This window comes from Bombus pyrosoma, linkage group LG18 (genome assembly GCF_014825855.1).
Source record: "Bombus pyrosoma isolate SC7728 linkage group LG18, ASM1482585v1, whole genome shotgun sequence".
In the NCBI taxonomy this organism is placed as follows: domain Eukaryota; kingdom Metazoa; phylum Arthropoda; class Insecta; order Hymenoptera; family Apidae; genus Bombus; species Bombus pyrosoma.
In genome coordinates this window covers 2,730,577-2,747,616 of record NC_057787.1, presented here as the reverse complement: position 1 = coordinate 2,747,616, position 17,040 = coordinate 2,730,577, and the positions used below count along the sequence as shown (strand labels likewise).

The following is a 17,040-nucleotide window of genomic DNA, read 5'->3' as shown; positions in this document are numbered from 1 at the left end:
GGCTTTAAGCCGGACGTAAATGTTGAACGAGACAAAGACCAGAGATACCCCTAGCAGCGTCAGGCTTTTAACCATTCTTATTTTTTCCCACTCAGGAATTTTACAAAAACACTTCCAACCATTCCATAACCAGCTATCGACGCGACAAGCCAACTTTCTTTTTTCAGAAATTCTCCGCAAACCACGAATAGGATAGAAGCAAGAGGAATCTTGTACTATTGGGTTGGCAACAAAGTGATTGGGGATTTTGTCATTAGGTGTTAATGACAAGATCCGCAATCATTTAGTTGCCAACCTAATATATTATAGTTTAAATGTATATGTTGATATTAAAACTATTCCATTCTTCGATCCATACTATGGAATCCAACATCCAAAATAGTAGAGAAGACAATTGACAAAAGATGAGTGGATGAAACAATAGCGAAACACCTTTTTTTTTGTACGTAGAGAAATTCTCATGAACGTTCTGCTGCTGCAGCAGTGTCGGACTCTTACCGACTAAAACTCCACGATGGCCTGCCTACGCGTGTGACAGGAATGCCCCGAAACCTCTTGCGAATTACTACCGATGTACTCCCCGCGTCCTCTTGATGGTGAGCTGATCCTAAAAGTTTCCTAACTGATTAATTTGGCACTAGAGGAGGCCATTGCCCCTAGCGCCAACTCCCCTGTTATTTGCGACCCGAGGTGGGGAGTGGCGAAGCGGTCCTGGGCTTCTTGACCGCCATCACTCTCCGCCACATTAAAAAAAATTTTCTCCTTTCTTTTTTCTTTATTTTTTTTATTTGTTTTATTTTTTTTATTTTCTTTTATTTATTATTAGTGATGTCTTTTTATATATTCACGTATGGAAATTCTCATAGGCACCTTAACCTCACCGTTCTGCGGACCGGGGAACACAGGACGGCAGAAGATAGTGCCGCCCGGACTCTTACCGGCTAAAACACCTACTAGATGGCAGGGATCGATGCGAGCGATCGTCGGCCCCTGGAGTGGTTACCAAGCACTCGCTTGGTACCAGCACAAGACGCAAGGGGACTACTCTCTCCTCTGGGGCTTGCCTGTTGTATTATTACTTTTAAGAGAGTTTTTGAGTTTTCCATCCTTTGGAAATATATCCAGGGCGAGTATTCGAAACTCACGACGCGTCGTTTTCAGCCCGGGCTTTAACGAGCGTAGCCAACTACCCCGCCAATAGCTAAATACCTAATCCTAGGTCAACAATTTAGATTTAGAAAGAATCACAATACAGTAAAGTAAATACATAGAATGGCAAGCGACGTAATTCAATCAATGGAAGAAGGAAAATACTGCACCGCGTTGTTTCTCAATGTGGAAAAAGCCTCCGCTAAAGTCTGAATGATTTTATGTATTATGTGATAAAATGAAGAATTTTAAGGAAGTTATAAACAATTCTGCTGAATAGCACATATAGAATTATTTTCTCCCACATTACGAATAGGTATTTGTATGTTAAAATTAGAAGTGTAAGTGTTCTCTCTCAAAGAAATTTACGGTTCCACGAGAAAGTGCCCTCGAACCCATTTTCTATTTTGTTTATTGATAACAATGCTGAAAACGGAAACTTATTCCTTCGCTACGTCCACATCTGAAAATAAGCTAGGAAAATTTGCCGAATGTCCAGCTGGACATATTGTAAAGTACAAATTAAATAATAAAAAAAAAGAAAAAGAACATATCCCATCCAAGCATGGAAACATTAAAATAGCAACAAGAAACCTAAAAAGCATCTATACAATATAGAACGCTAAATGAGAAATAAAATCCAAGTAAACTCAAACAAGTGTTCGCACGTTGCCTTCATTTTTAAAAAGAAAGAATCTTCTAAGATTAAATTGTTAAATCAGAAAATCCAACAAACAGCTTCGGTTAAATATCTTGTACTGCATTTGGATTATAAGTTAACTGGAAAACACCTAACACCTAATGGTAATGAGAAAATCATTGCACTATCTTACAGTAAGAAAATCTAGATTGAGCATGAGCAACAAATTACTAGTTTATAAAACGATAACAATAACTGTAGCAGCTAACTACAGAAACAAAAAAGAAATCATCCTGCCAGCGGCTAGCATGGTTTATGATATGAAAACAACAAAACTATTTCTGAGAAAGTCGCTAACAGTAAAAAACTTTCTTCCGAGCGTGATTTCGTTAGAGTATTTCAATAGCAAATATCCAATTAAATAGCACGCACATAACACAAACAAGGCAAGTTAAATACCTAGGACCCGTAATTTGCATGGAAGCAACATACTAAATTAATTATAGACAAAATACGGATAAAAAGAAGATAGATGTACTGGTTAACTAGCCGAAACTCTAAACTCAGCATGGAAAATAAACTAAAAATGTACAAAACGATAATAAAACCAATTTGGACGTACGAAACGTACGGACGTACGGACCATTATGCGGGGACAGCAGCAATGAGCCACATAAATAAACTAGAGTCGCTACAATCGAAGATACTGAGAACAATAGTCAATGCCCCATGGTATGTCAGAAACGAAGATATACGCAAAAACTTAAAAATACCAACGGTCTAAGAAGAAATCGGCAGGTATGCAAAAAGATACAAGGAAAGAACGGCAACACATCTAAACCACGCTGACAGCACTTCCTCAGTTAAAGCGTTGATAGATAATCAAACAGAGCAAGAAGCAACCAAAATCATTCAATCTGCTTTGCCAAAGCCAAAGTCTACTATAAAACACTAAAATAAGTCAAACAATATTCTCCATCATTTTAAGTTACAAGCCATCTATATAAAGACACTCCGTCAACTAGCAACACACAGCTCAATAAGGCTAGCTACATTCTCTCATCCTCAATCCGCAATAAAAAATAATTGTGCGAATATTCACAGTAAAAGATCAGAACTCGAAAAGATTTCACCAAGCTACGATATCATCATCTATGTAGAAATTTAGCTCAACTACTAAATTTTCTTCAATCTGTCTGGTTTCACACTAGCCAGCAATGTTAAACAAGACTGCAAGGACGAAAGCATGATCATTCTGTTTAAAAAGAATCTTACATAGATCTCTATCAACAGTACAATAAGCGATAACTCCTCAAAATCTCTAATAACATCAACCTTTTTTTTTTGCACATGGAGAAATTCTCATGGATACTCCGCTGCCGCTAATAACGGTAGCAGCAGAGTAGTGTAGGACTCCTACCGACTAAAACTCCACGTTGGCCATCCCACGCGTATGACAGGGGCTGCTCCAGGAACCTCGGGTGAATTACTTCTGTTGCATCCCCTCCCGCGTTCTCTCTTCGAGCCAGTCCTGTAGATTCCTTGGCTGTTGAATTTGGCGCTAGAGGGGACCATTGCCCCTGGCGCCGTCCCTCCTTCTTAGTCGCGGTTCGTTGTGGTGGCAATGAATTATTTCTGGGTCGCCTGACTGCCATCCTCCTCCATCGCGTTATCCTACACGGGTGAGAATTTCTCTTTCTCACCCTTTCTGCTCGCTCCTTTGCAAGCATAACTCGCTCGCGGAAGAGGCGGACAGCCTCATATTCCTGTGGTCCGCTCAGCATCGCTGCTATGATCGCTGAAGGGGTCAGCCTCTCGCCTATGACTTGTCGCAGGGTGTAGAGCGGGGCAGCTCCCATGCCGGACAGGCCTCCAGCGTATGCTGCGCCGTGTCCCTATCTTCTCCGCAGTGGTGACAGATGTCCGTCGTCTCCCGTCCGATTTTCTTCAGGTACTCCCCGAACACGCCGTGTCCCGTGAGTATCTGAGGCCATTCTGAAGATGAGCGGGAGGCCGCGGCGGCTTCTCCATGTTCCCTAATTTGAGAGAACTGCCACCGCGCGCCTCGGTGTTCGCCTACTTCAGCTGTTCGTTGATCAGCTGCGATCGCCACTAGTCCCATGCGTCCTCCTCGGCGGTTCCTAGGTCGTCAGGGGCCGCCTGCTCGGCCGAGTCCCCTCCCGGGTCCCACACGGTCTCCTCTGCTCGTACCTCGTCTTGAGCACCAACAACGCCCGATACACATCAACCTACGGATTGAACATCTATCATGCTAAAAGCCCCCACCATTCCTAGACCTTCAACAGGACAAATGGTACTAACTTCTCTAGTAACTCCGCTTACAGAGCCCTTCCATTTGAGGTGTATAATGTTGTCCGTGATATTAGTAGCTGTTGGCTGTAGATGTCGCGCGTCTGGGGTACTGCTGTACATAATCGTGGAAGAAAAATCGGACTTCGGTCGCCGGGATTCGATCCCGGGTTCCGAACGTTCGTAACCTAAGGCGCTAACCACTGCGCTGCCGTCGTCCGTTGCTAGTTAGTGTCGAGTGCCGCCACACATTTTAATGGACAACTTCAACCCTCATTGTGAATCTTGGAAATATAGGAGCATTTGAAAATCATGAAAAGTTCTACTCGAAGTAATAGAAGATAATGATTGCACTATCCTCAATTCGGACACTCATTGAGAAATTAGTCCAATATAACAACAATCTCGACTTAATCATCGCTCGATATAGTGAATATCACAATATCTTAACTTCACAGCTCAACGATCCTGGGAGATAACTTAGTAATGTATATCATCATTCAATCCACGCATTTTGTACACAATGAGCTAAGATACGAAATCGCTCCAAAAAAAAAACAAAGTAGCATTGACTTTCTGAGAACTTAACATACTTGTAGCCAACTCTCCTGTCAATTGAATTGATGTGGTAAAGAAGACAGCAAAACATATAACACCATAACACCAGTATCGCACATTAGCAATCACAGAAACTCCGTTCCCTGATGAAATATGGAATGTAAAAAAACAATACATGGAAAGACAATACAGAAAGCTATGGAAAGCCACGGTCTTCATATAGCGCTACACAGGTTCCTTCCAGGTCTGGATGGACTGCAGCATGCATCATCACTAGAAAACTTCTGTACAAAAATATAGAATTCGCAAAATGACTAGTAAGTTGGACCACGATTCAAACATGCTTCTCTTTTGGAAAAGAGTGAAAATATTCAAAGATAAATGGACTAACATATCTATGAATATTCAAACAATAACTCTTAAGAACTACCAGTACCATAGATAGAAAAACTCCTCTCCCCTTTTGATACCAAGCAACATCTCAATCTCCTCACACTACCAGCACTTCTTTACGCAACAATTTCACCTCCCAAAACTTATCACAGCACTCGACAAAGCGAAAACTAGCTCAAAGCCAAAATTAGATAGGATTGATTAAAAAAGAATCAAATTCCTTCCAGTTATGTGAGAACTGATTCTGCTGGGCATTTTAAATAACATGTACATGCAAAACCTTTTTCCAGAGAAATGCCATGATGACAAGGTATTCTTTATCTGAAAACCATACCTAAAGGGCCTTTACTTTCTGCAGGTGCGAATTGCTGCAGCGCCGGGTGTTTCAGAGGTTATACTGGTGGCTGGATTCGCAAAACCTGCTATCAGAATATTAATCCGACTTCCGGAAAGCCAGATTGACAATCGACAATATTCTCGAGCTCATCTCTCTGGCAAGAACCATCATTCTGAATAAGGTTACAACAATAGCAGTGTTTATCGACGTCAGATCAGTTTTTGATCTTGTGTTCGCAGACATTCTTATCACTCACTTCAGCATTAAAGAGGACTTTGGCAATCCGGTAGTGCTAATGAGCTTTCATTCACACTGTACACAGCAGGCACAAATGGTAACTCCTCTGATAACATCCACACGTCTGATAATATCCAGTCGTAGCTAACTCAGAAGCATTGGGCCTCGAAATCTCTGTATAGAAAAGTGAACTTATGTTTAATGATATTATGTTTATGATAAAAGCAACCCGATTGGCATAGCATCTAACAGAATAAGAAAAACCATCATATAAACATAAGATCCTGGACATCCAACTCAGCCAAAAAGTAAATTTCAGCAATAACGTAAATGAGATTTGCAGCACTCTTCGTAATCTTCTCAATGCAATCAAATTTCTATGTGGCACATCTATAATGGCCCCATCCATCACAGAATCAATTACTTCATATCACTGACCAAAACCAACATGGTCTCCTCCAGAAGCTAGAGATGACCCAATTGTCAATTGCTAGGCTCTCCTTAGGCTTATAAAACTCCACTATAACGTTACTCTTACCAAAACCAAGCTAGAGTCAAGACCTAAAATATTTAGAATATCTAGGTCAAAGACATACCAAAATATTGCCTTCATTTCTTATAACTCCATTTCTTGAATAAATATCTGGGAAACTACTAGCTGTACTCAAGAAACCACAGTTCTGACACCACTCCAATATCTTAATTAAATCAATTAATAGACTGCTAATAGACAATTAATCTGACTACTAAAATCTCTGCTAGCAAACAACTCCATTGGTTGAATCAGCTCATACCAGAAGTCACTCCTTCCTCCAAATAATATTGACAGTGCCACAGGATTGTCTCTAAAATAAGTAACCTTTATCTATCATCTCTGCTTTTCCAAAGGTCCTATTTACTATGCCTTCCAGTTATATTACGTACACTTATATTCACTGATGGTTCAAAAACCATGCAGCAACATGTTTCTGCCTCAAGCTCAACTGTGCTGATTCGATCTGTATCCATGTCTACACCACAATGTTCTCTGCTGAATGTCTAGCAGAGCCTTCAACACGGTCAAAGACCATCCTGAAAGAGTCTTTGCTATATCTATTGACTCACTAGGCTGCTTCATTGCCTTACAAAATTGATGATAACAACACACAAACATACATCAAAGAGATTCTGGAAAAAATCAGATATAACGAAACTACCCACATACTACATAATCTCAGATTTAAATACCACATAGGAAACGGACAAAATCGCTAAAGAAGCTACATTCATACCTCACCCTCACTGGAAGTTGCTTTCTCAGGACTTTCACATTGCCCATGCAAAATAAATGTGTGACCATACCAAGACAAAATGGTAAGATCAAGCAAACCCAAGTAAACTGAAACCGATTCAAAGTACAATTTATTTTACAGCTCATTTCCAAATTGGCAGACACGTACAGTTTCACTGCAATTCCCAAAAAACATCATAATATAGATATACTGTATCTTCAAACCATTACAGCTTCAATGAATCGTTATTTAAGATTAAATGAGTGAACAGACCAAAATATCACTGCGGTGCCAACAAACATAATTTCAATTATGTTCTATGGTAACTTGGACTGTCATAGACAGCTGCTCACTTTCGATCTCAAGCGCCAGAGCTGGCAACCTCCATTCATACAGACTTTTCTGTCTGGTCCATACATCATGGAACTGTTAATAATTATTTATTTTTGTATTTTTCGTTATTTTTAGATCTTTTTTATCTATTTTCAATGTGAATGACTTGGATGCGTAATGTGTACAGTGTGTGCTACATAATCGTGCTTATTGTATACTTTGTTTGCAAGTTAGTACTTGTTAATTGAGATACTAGAATTTTGCGCATCTTTGACTGAATAACATTTGGATTTACTGTTGTGAATATTATATGGGGTAAATGTGTTACAAAGATGGGTGGAAAATTCTTCAGCTAGCTCTTCATTGCTCGTGGCCCATGTGTTGTCTGCTTTTATTGCAAAGCGTTTGCCATAAAGTATTGGTTTGATTGTGTATTCTATTATTATCAGTGTATGATCGGAGCTAAGTTCAAAACTGGATGTCATTTTTAATTTATTTGCATTTAGTCCTTTTATAACTGCAAAATCAAGCAAGTCAGGAATTTTGTTTAGATCTGTCGGCCAGTATATTGGTTTTTCTGTGGATAATATATCGAGATTACTAGTTCTAATATATTTTTCTAGTGTTCTACCTCGAGGTGTGTTAATTCTTGAGTCCCATAGCGTGTGCTTTGCATTGAAGTCTCCCATTGCAATGTATTTATCATCTAAGGATTGAAAATACTGTTCCCATTTTTGTAATGTCATTTTGTGTCGCTGTGGTACATATACTGCTGACATCTGAAAGTAATTACTGTTAGTTTGTATTGCAACGGTGGTTGCTTGAATGTGTTCCTGACTAATGTGACTATGTAAGTGGTGTTTGATATCGTTTCTTGTTATCACTGCAGCCCCTTCGTGTGCTTTTCCTGAGGGGTGTTTGATATCATAGATGATATGGTATTTTGATGTAGCTTTTTGAAATGTGTTTCTGAAACAAGTAATATGTCAATATTATTATTATTATACAGAAATGTTTTAGTTTCGAGGACCCGTTATTGTAGACCATTGGAGTTCCAGCTGCTATTTTCACTGTATCCATATTTATTTTTTACTTAACGTGTTTATAAGTCATTGTAGCATCATTATAATTTGTTGTGTTTGTTATCTGAGTACTACATTTTGCTCACTTATCATTTTTGTTAGCATTTCAGTATTTCTGATGGATTGCTTGAGCAGTTCCTTGATTTCTGCAGCATTGTTATTGTTGTTACTTTGGTTTCGGTTGTTTAAGGGTGGTGTTTTGCTTAAGAGTGGCATAACTTCAGCTGCCAAAGGTGTTGATGTTTCTATGGTTAGTGTTCGATACATTTTGTACATTTGATATTGGCTCTAGTTCTGCAATTTCGTGTTGTGAGGAATAGTTGCTGTATGTTCTGCTTTGAAGCAAGTAGCACGAGGGTGTGAGGAAAAAGCAACACCATGTTAATGATCATAGAGATCAACTTTTGTCTTACATATATGATTATTATGATTATATTATTCTTATTTTGTATCTAACTAATGTCTAATAAATGTTATATAAAATAAATATTTTTTCATTATTAAAATCTCTTGTAAACTCTATAATTAGACTATAATTTAGCTTCCTCAATAAAAAATTTAATAACATTGAAAATTTTTAATCATGGGTAATATTTTAAATATGACACTATTTACGTATATTATAGGTAGTGTTAATAGTTACACAATTTTTTAATGAATTAAGAAAAAACTAAAAATAAACTTACTTTCCAATATATGTGTCAAATATAAAAGCATTAAAGATATGTGTACATATTTAATTTGAAAATTGGAATCTTGTTAAACTTTTTTTTTGTTAATAATAATGCATGTTTAATAATGGTTCATAATTAATATTCATTTAAACAATGTTTTCTGTACTAAATAGAGATATTGTAGATGTATCTGCTTGAAATAAATGGTGAGAAATTATAATAAATACATAATATAGTATTAGTTATTGAATAAGCTTACTGCTTTAGTTTATATTCTTTACCGTCAGTGCTTTCACCAAAGAATGGGGCCAAACACATAATCCTAGCTACTTGATCGCAGTGTTCAATGGTATAGATTTGTATAGTACATCTTGCGACATTAAGAACCTCATCTTCTTTATAGCAGTTAACAGACCTGTGTGTACAACTGTGGCCTAGAAACAGTGTGGCATATTAGTGAAATTAAAAGCATAAAGTCGTGTTTCATATAGTAACGTGAAGGTATAAATTAGTGTCTAATTTTGTTAATGAAAACTAATTACATTTTTTGTGCTTATTATATATTTTTTTAAAATACTGTATGACTGGAATAATGTAATGAAAATACTTTGTTAAACATAATATATTAAAAAATTGGATTTATATTCAATTACATTCTATTTTCCACCAAGAGTTACGCAGTTAATTCACAAATACTCTCTTCGTTTAGGATTGTTTGGAAGATAATACATTTTCTTACCACTCTTTGACTTGTTTCTACACCCTTGACTGAATAATCAGGCATTTGAAGTAAAATTCCAAACTTAAATGCTAATTCTGTATGTCCTCTATGATGACTTCAAAAATTTGTAATAAACACAAAGTACAAATCACCTTAAAGTAAAAACGGATAACATCATATAGATTTAATTACTAAGATGTGTGTAGCTCAAAATTTTATGTTAATTTAAAATTGTAATATAATTTATTGTTAAACTTTGCAAAAAAGTTGTATTTTCTTTTCAGATTATCTTTAGCAATCTTATAAAAAGGTTATTCAGCTATTATTTATATCTATTAATAATAGCGACTCTTAATAATATCTTACTTTATCTTATTATTCTTTATTTCCGTCGTTATGTACATTTTAATACACGGTAAATATTATTACACTCTGTTTACAGACAATTTTGTACTTTATATATTTATATCTATACTAATCTATACATAACTGCTGCAAGAAGCTCTTTTATAAATTTTTATAAATACAAATGAATTTAAGAGAATTTTAACCGTACGTCAGCATATACAGTTTATTTTACATGTATCTACATAAATATGTTTTATATTTATATTATAAATATTTATATTTGTGCATTGTGTTTAGTTATAAAACTTTAGTTTCGTATAATTAATAAATCTACGCGGAAGGATGTGTTCATAACACAATGAAATACATCATATTTCGAACGTGTTTCCTGAGGTATAAAAAATTAACTGTTTAAAATAACTCATTAAGATTAAATTTCAATTAACTACTTCAAAAACGATTTAAAAATTATTTTTTCAGAAAATAATTTATTAGCCAAATAAATGGAAAAATAAATAGAAAAATGTAGCAAGTGTGAAAATTATGCATGGTTATCATTAGTTTGCATTTTGGAGACATTTTGTATAAATTATTTTGACCAATTGAAGAAGACGTTAGATGAAATATTTAATAAATATTATGTAGGATTTTTTTATTTATTTAGAATGGATTAAACAAGAAACGATGGTTATTTAACGTGAGCTAAATACAATAATGTGTTATAACTAAGACAACTAAATACTTAATTTACGTCACGAAGCTTATACTTCCTCCAAATTCAAAAATGCATTTCCACAATAAAATTATGTTTACTAATTACAGTGTTTTTACGATATAGTAAAACATGCACTTTGTATTTATTTATTAAACGAACCTTTACACAAGTAAATACTGTACGATAACACACAATAAGATGACGATAAGCAAACATATAGATATGTATATGTATATGCTATACTAAAATTATGCTAGTGTTGTGTTGCTCGGGTTAGCTAAAGCTCTCTAAATCTTTCTGAGATTGCTCACTGAGGTAGATGAAAATTTAATTTTATTGTATTATATAAACGCGTGTAACTCACATATAATGGTCATGAACACTCATTAAACACTCGAATTGAATATATATATTTTTGAAAATATTTTTATAATTCTTACGACTAAATCGTCACAGACTGCGTCAATAAAATCAGGCACATGAATTTACAGTTATAATAATATGAAACATATGTATATAATATGAAAGTAAATAGAGTGCACGTATGTATATTGTCTGTTTACTAAACTAATATATACAACATTGTTAACTAGCGATTTGAATTGTATAGAATTTTTAACACTTTGAGCAGATTGCAGTTGCAATTTAAAGCGTGATCATATCCATTTCCAATTAACTTCAACAAAGAAAAAAAAATTATAACTATATAAATGAAATACAGATATCTAGCAATTTATCTTCCATATTTTACTTTTTATAATTCTTGAAGAATATTTGTATCCTTTCCAAATTTTTTAAATTATTTTCTAAATTTAATCGGGACCCAAAGGTTTAAAAACAATATATTACAGAGAATATTACATAATTGTAGCGGATCAATATATTTTCATTAAAACAGAATTTATGTATTCACTCTAACAAGGTTATGTCTATGAATAGAAAAATTCGGATATGGATGGTTTTACAGAAGTGGGAATTTCTTGCGGTCCTTATATTTTAATACTTTTAAAAATGTTAAATTGTATTATATTTGCACGTCGCAGAAGGATAATTGTAATTTCATAAGCAAATTATCAAGAACTGTTAATTTAACTTAATTATATCTAAAAATTACCCTTTTATACGTGAAATTCTCAATCCCCTGTTAAATAACATGATAAAGTTATAAAAGAAGTAGCAAGAGGGCTGATAAGAGTGTAATATAATATTTATATTATATTCATGCTTAAAGAATGCTTTGCACTGTTTCGGTAAAGTTATAATTCAATCCTAAGCGGTACAAAATAAAGTGTATAATTTATGTATTTTAATTTACAATAAAGAACGCAAGATTGATCATTAGATCGGTTATGTAAGGAATAAATGTTCATTATTTTTAAAAATGCAATAATTATTTTTAAATTTAACTGAGAATTGTCAAGATTGATAGCTAGTTCGCTTATGATTAATAAATATTGATTGGGTGAAACTATAGAACCATTACGTCTTTTCCGATCTCGATGATTTTTGAATATGTTGTCAAATGCATGATTGCGAACAACTTTCTTCTTTAAATGTCTAAGAAATCTATCTATATCATTACAATAAATTCTGTTTATAAAATACATATCATATAATTATACAATGACTCATGGAAATCTGGCTTTTATTTTTTGTTGATAGTATGGTAAGAAAATGAAATTTGAACGCTTATAGCTATTGCCTGGTTTACGTCATCCTTGGTTCTAGGAAGAGATAACGAAGCCACTTAAGGGTGTCGTGGACTTCGATGTCTTTAGTAGCTACAACGCCAAGGATGTCACGTAAAATTCGTGATAAAAAAGGAAGAGCTGAGCTATAGCTTAACCTAATTGTCCTTTTATATTTTTATATACTTTATATTTTTACTTACAAAAGTTACAAAATATTAAGATATTTGTTCAAATCGCGGCCAAGACTAGTCTCGTGGTCGACACACAATTGCCGCAATATGCCCCAATTTACCACATTTGAAACACTTTATTTGTTGTTGCTTAGCAAATGGTACGCGTTCCGTTTTAGAAAACGGTGAAACATCTTTTTTGATTGGATTATTAGGTATGGTAGGTAATGATCGGTTGCTTGTCTGCATCCGTCTATTATTAAATCGGTTGTACGTTGCTGTTGGTCGAGTACCTGTCCTCCATTCCTTTTCTTCTTCTCCTAGGTATCTTTCAATATCGACGGCTTTCTTTTCTGTTTCGTTCAATGAATCTAGTTTGCTTGCTAACAGTATGCGTCCTATGTCGTGTCGAAGTCCTTTTAAATAAATTCTACTTACTTTTTTCATGGTAGCGTCAATCATTATTCGTCTTGTAATTGGTTCTGGATTTTCACTAGTTATTGCATACCTAAGTTTATTTAATGTGTGGCGGAATCGCATATTGAAGCTTTGAACAGATTCATGGCGCTCTTGTCTCAAATCGCATAATTGTTCTTCACATTCCTCAGATGTTACTTCAACTACTACGTTGGATCTCAAAGCGTCATGTAAATCTGCATAATTTTCAGTAGGTATGTTTCGAATACTTTGCGCGGCTTTACCAACTATTTTATCGATTTTAATTGCTTTCAATAATAAATCTTTCTCTGAACAATGCGTTCGGATAGCATCTACTTCTTTTATGAAATCTTCCACTCCAACATCATCGTCACCGTTTAAAGTTGGGATGTATCTTATTGCGTCTTCCGCTGATAACATTGTCTGTCGCGGTTCGTTGTAGTCTTGGTTTTCGTCATCGTTATCGCTTTCAGAATCAAATATCATTTCGGGTGCGCTCCCTACAGGTATACGATCACTTTTTCTCGATTTCACAGTTTCCTTTCTGGTGTTTGTTGTAGATTTATAATCTTTTGTCATAATTGTTTGCTGATATTCAATGGCTAGCTTCAATTCTGCAACTGTCTCTTTTAGCAATTCGATTTCTTTATCACGGCGTTCATTCTCTTCGCTTGCTTGTTTTGTTAATATTTGGATTTGTTCTTGAATTTCACTCTGTTTCTGTATCGCCTCTAGTACTTGCTTTAGACTAATTTCATTGTCTTTGTTTGATACTTTAGACATTTTTTTTTCTTTTTTTTCTAAAAAATTACTACTTAGTCTGAGTTTTGCTTGACAAAACAATAAAACTTTACCTTGATATCCGTAGAATGTCATCAAGCTGTAGGCTTTAGATTCGTAGATTGTGGGTTTGTCGTTGACCCGTAGTCCAAGTAGAATCCTTTTCACATAGGTAGGATGTCTTGTTTTTCTAACGAGCACTTTTCACTATTACTTAACTTGATTGTCCTTTTATATTTTTATATGCTTTTACTCACAAAAATGGTTAAACACAATATTCCAATGAAGTAGCGAAATTACAAAACACTAAAATAGTTCAAATCACGGCCAAGACTGCACCCAAGACTAATCTCGTGGTCGAATGCTCGTAGATTTTATACGAGTAGAGTTTGTAGGAGTTGAGGGGTAGGGAGAAGATCCCGAGTGCCCTACGCGATGGGGAAAGTTTGATTTGGGCCATGTGTCCGAAGGCCATGTTAAAATCTAACGGTTCATTGTCAGATAGTTTGGAATGGCGTGGATTTGGGTATAGTCGCTGTCACAGGGTACTCTGTTGTTCTTTGTACAATTTGACATTTCCGATAATATAGAAGACTGTAAACGCGACTACATTGAATTTGTTCGATTAATTCCTAACCGTATTTATAAACAGTGAACTTAAGGCCCCATACACAACTGCATACGCTAGATTGTAAGAAATATTTGTTATATACATATGTAGCGACACATGAGTCATCTGACGATTCGAATCGAGAGTGACTTGTGTTATTGTTTTGCCTCGGAGTATTAACACTGTTTCGATGTACGAGATTTAAAAGTAAACAAACTCCGGACAAAACAATATCACCGCTACGTGCAACCATCAACCGGAATCGAATTCAAACTTTTCGGTACTCTTCTGGCCAGTATAAATAAAGCCAGTATAAACGGACACGTTTTCTAGGATATTCATTAACCAATATCATTATAGCGAGTAGCATTGAGCAAATGACGATTACAACGTAATATACTAACTCTGTATTCTGTACTTTTTTTTTATTTGGTAGACTATTTACAATTTTACACTGTAACTTGGATTATAATAGTTTATAGTATGTTTGATTCTAGTTGCATCTAATTATATTCTGTACTTAGAGCGATTTTTAATATATCTGACTATCACAAGTATTCACTCGTCTCGTCATTAAATAAATCAACACGTTTGATATCACCTCAGCTCATTTGAAAGCCATTTGCGTAAATTGGAACCGCCGACCTTGCACAATTCGTTTGTTATTGTCTTAGTAGGGCTGACTTCTTAGAGTAGTCAGTAGAGAAACTGTCGTCTATGTGTATTTATTTCTCTGGAATTGCTGCTCTTAGAGGAAACATATCGTTTCCGTCTGCAGTTAATTCTTTTATTACTCTATTGACTAAAAGTGAACTACTAATAATCCTATATGTAATTATATATGTATATGTATATATAGGATAAAAATCATTTACGCAACTTATAAATTCAAGTAAGCTCCGAGACGTGAAATCTCCTAGAAATCAGTGAGAATCAACAAGAATTAGCCACGATCGTATATAAAAATTTATAAGGATGTATAAGAAATATAAACGCAAACTTGTATGTACGTTTGAAGGACCTTTGAAGCAAGCAAAGGTTTATTATAAGAATTATTACGATATTGAGCTCTCTGTGAATTATCTTCTTACGCAGAATAAGAGATAGAGATTTAAAATTTACCAGCATTCCCGAATTTTCAGTCTTAAGCTGAGTATTCAAGAAAATATCCGTTCCTTGAGAGTTTGCGGATGGAGCTTTTTGACTACCAGGAAAATCGGCCCAAATGTTTGGTTGGATTTTCGACAGCTGCCAACATAAGGGGCCAGAAGTGCATCTGTTTAATTTATTTTCTCTGAAAGCTACAAATTCAGAAACTTTTCCAGGAATCAAAAGAGTTCTCTAGATAAATGTTCTTCGCGATGTAGTAAAAATTCTTTTGCCATCGGCATTCTCATTATCCAGAATCTATCATCAGCTTCGATAAAGTTTTTCCAATGCTTATCCAGATTCTCAATTTGTACTTTTATAGCATCTTTAGGCAACTGCGCGCGCCTCAGTGAGTTGTACATTTCCAACGCGCTCGGACAAGCTAACCTATACGCTGTCCACCGCGCATTTTTCCAAGTATCGAGGACTAATATTCATTACTTAAAAAATAAACAAGTCTAAAAATTGTTTAAGTGGTTAATTATATTTTGCAGTAATGATTTCATTTAATGATTTCACAATATGTTGTTTATACAAGACATCAAATTAAAAGTATCACAAAGGATATAACCTAACAAACACGAACCTAACCCCAACCTAACCCGCTGGAGGTAACCATCCACATGCTATATATATTTAAGCTATAATATTTTAACAAATGTCCTACTGGACAAATTGTAAAATTTAAACAAATAATAAAAAAAAAATTAAAAGTATATATTGAAAGTATAAAAATAAGGTAAAACTAAAATCATTAAAGATGACTAAAGATAAATAATACGACTTGAACGTGAAATGAAAAATTCATAATGCATTTTAATATTTTTTTATATTGTAGTATCGTTCGATTGTAACTTTATTTAGTCATAATAACTGATAATGTGGCACAAGGACGGCAGAAGGATGCCGGATTCTTACCGACTGAAACCTCTACGGGCGGGGGGGGGGGTAGCCAGTGCGAGTTCATCACAATTCCGGGGGTGTGCTTTACCATGCACTTTTATTGGAGGGCACACTCAGAAAGTAACACACACAACATATGTGGCAAGGGAGAGGGGGGACTTTCGTTGCTTGCCTGTTGTATGCATATTACTTCAAGAGAGATTTTACAATTTCATTTCTGGGACGAGGGGATTCGAGAACTCGCGAGAGACGACATGTCGGTCGTTCTCTTGACACACGGGCCTTAACGAGCGTACCTAGCTGCCTCGCCGAACTTTTAGTTCGTTGGAAATTATTTGACCTTTAGTTTTACGGAAATCTAGTTTTATAAAACCCATGTAGGTATTTTATCTATTAAATATTATAAGAAATGTATTTTATTCTAGAGATTTAATATGCTTTAGTGCATAGGATTAAAAAAAGTGTAATCGAGATTAAATAATTACAATAATCTATTGATAATTAAAAACATGTAATATAAACGTTAAATAT

The 17,040-nt window shown here is 35.1% G+C and overlaps 1 protein-coding gene and 1 long non-coding RNA gene across 6 annotated transcripts; both read right to left on the bottom strand.

Annotated features, from left to right (window-relative positions):
* Positions 1-570: 570 nt before the first annotated feature.
* On the bottom strand, positions 571-10,332 carry LOC122577228. 5 transcript variants are annotated; one of them, XR_006320152.1, is made up of 7 exons: positions 10,072-10,332; positions 9,724-9,857; positions 9,266-9,418; positions 6,549-8,197; positions 6,419-6,469; positions 4,112-6,185; positions 571-4,038 (listed from the first exon to the last, which is right to left on the bottom strand). It is a non-coding gene; the product is annotated as an uncharacterized LOC122577228 (long non-coding RNA). The 5 variants fall into 5 exon arrangements; XR_006320151.1 differs by having other exon boundaries at positions 6,419-8,197; XR_006320149.1 differs by having other exon boundaries at positions 4,112-6,469.
* A 2,372-nt stretch (positions 10,333-12,704) lies between these two features.
* Positions 12,705-13,969, bottom strand: LOC122577353 (uncharacterized protein PF11_0207-like). The gene is made up of 2 exons (XM_043748648.1): positions 13,922-13,969; positions 12,705-13,867 (listed from the first exon to the last, which is right to left on the bottom strand). The coding sequence occupies exons 1-2, from the start codon at positions 13,941-13,943 to the stop codon at positions 12,705-12,707; spliced, it is 1,185 nt and encodes a 394-aa protein (XP_043604583.1). The 5' UTR covers positions 13,944-13,969.
* Positions 13,970-17,040: the final 3,071 nt, after the last annotated feature.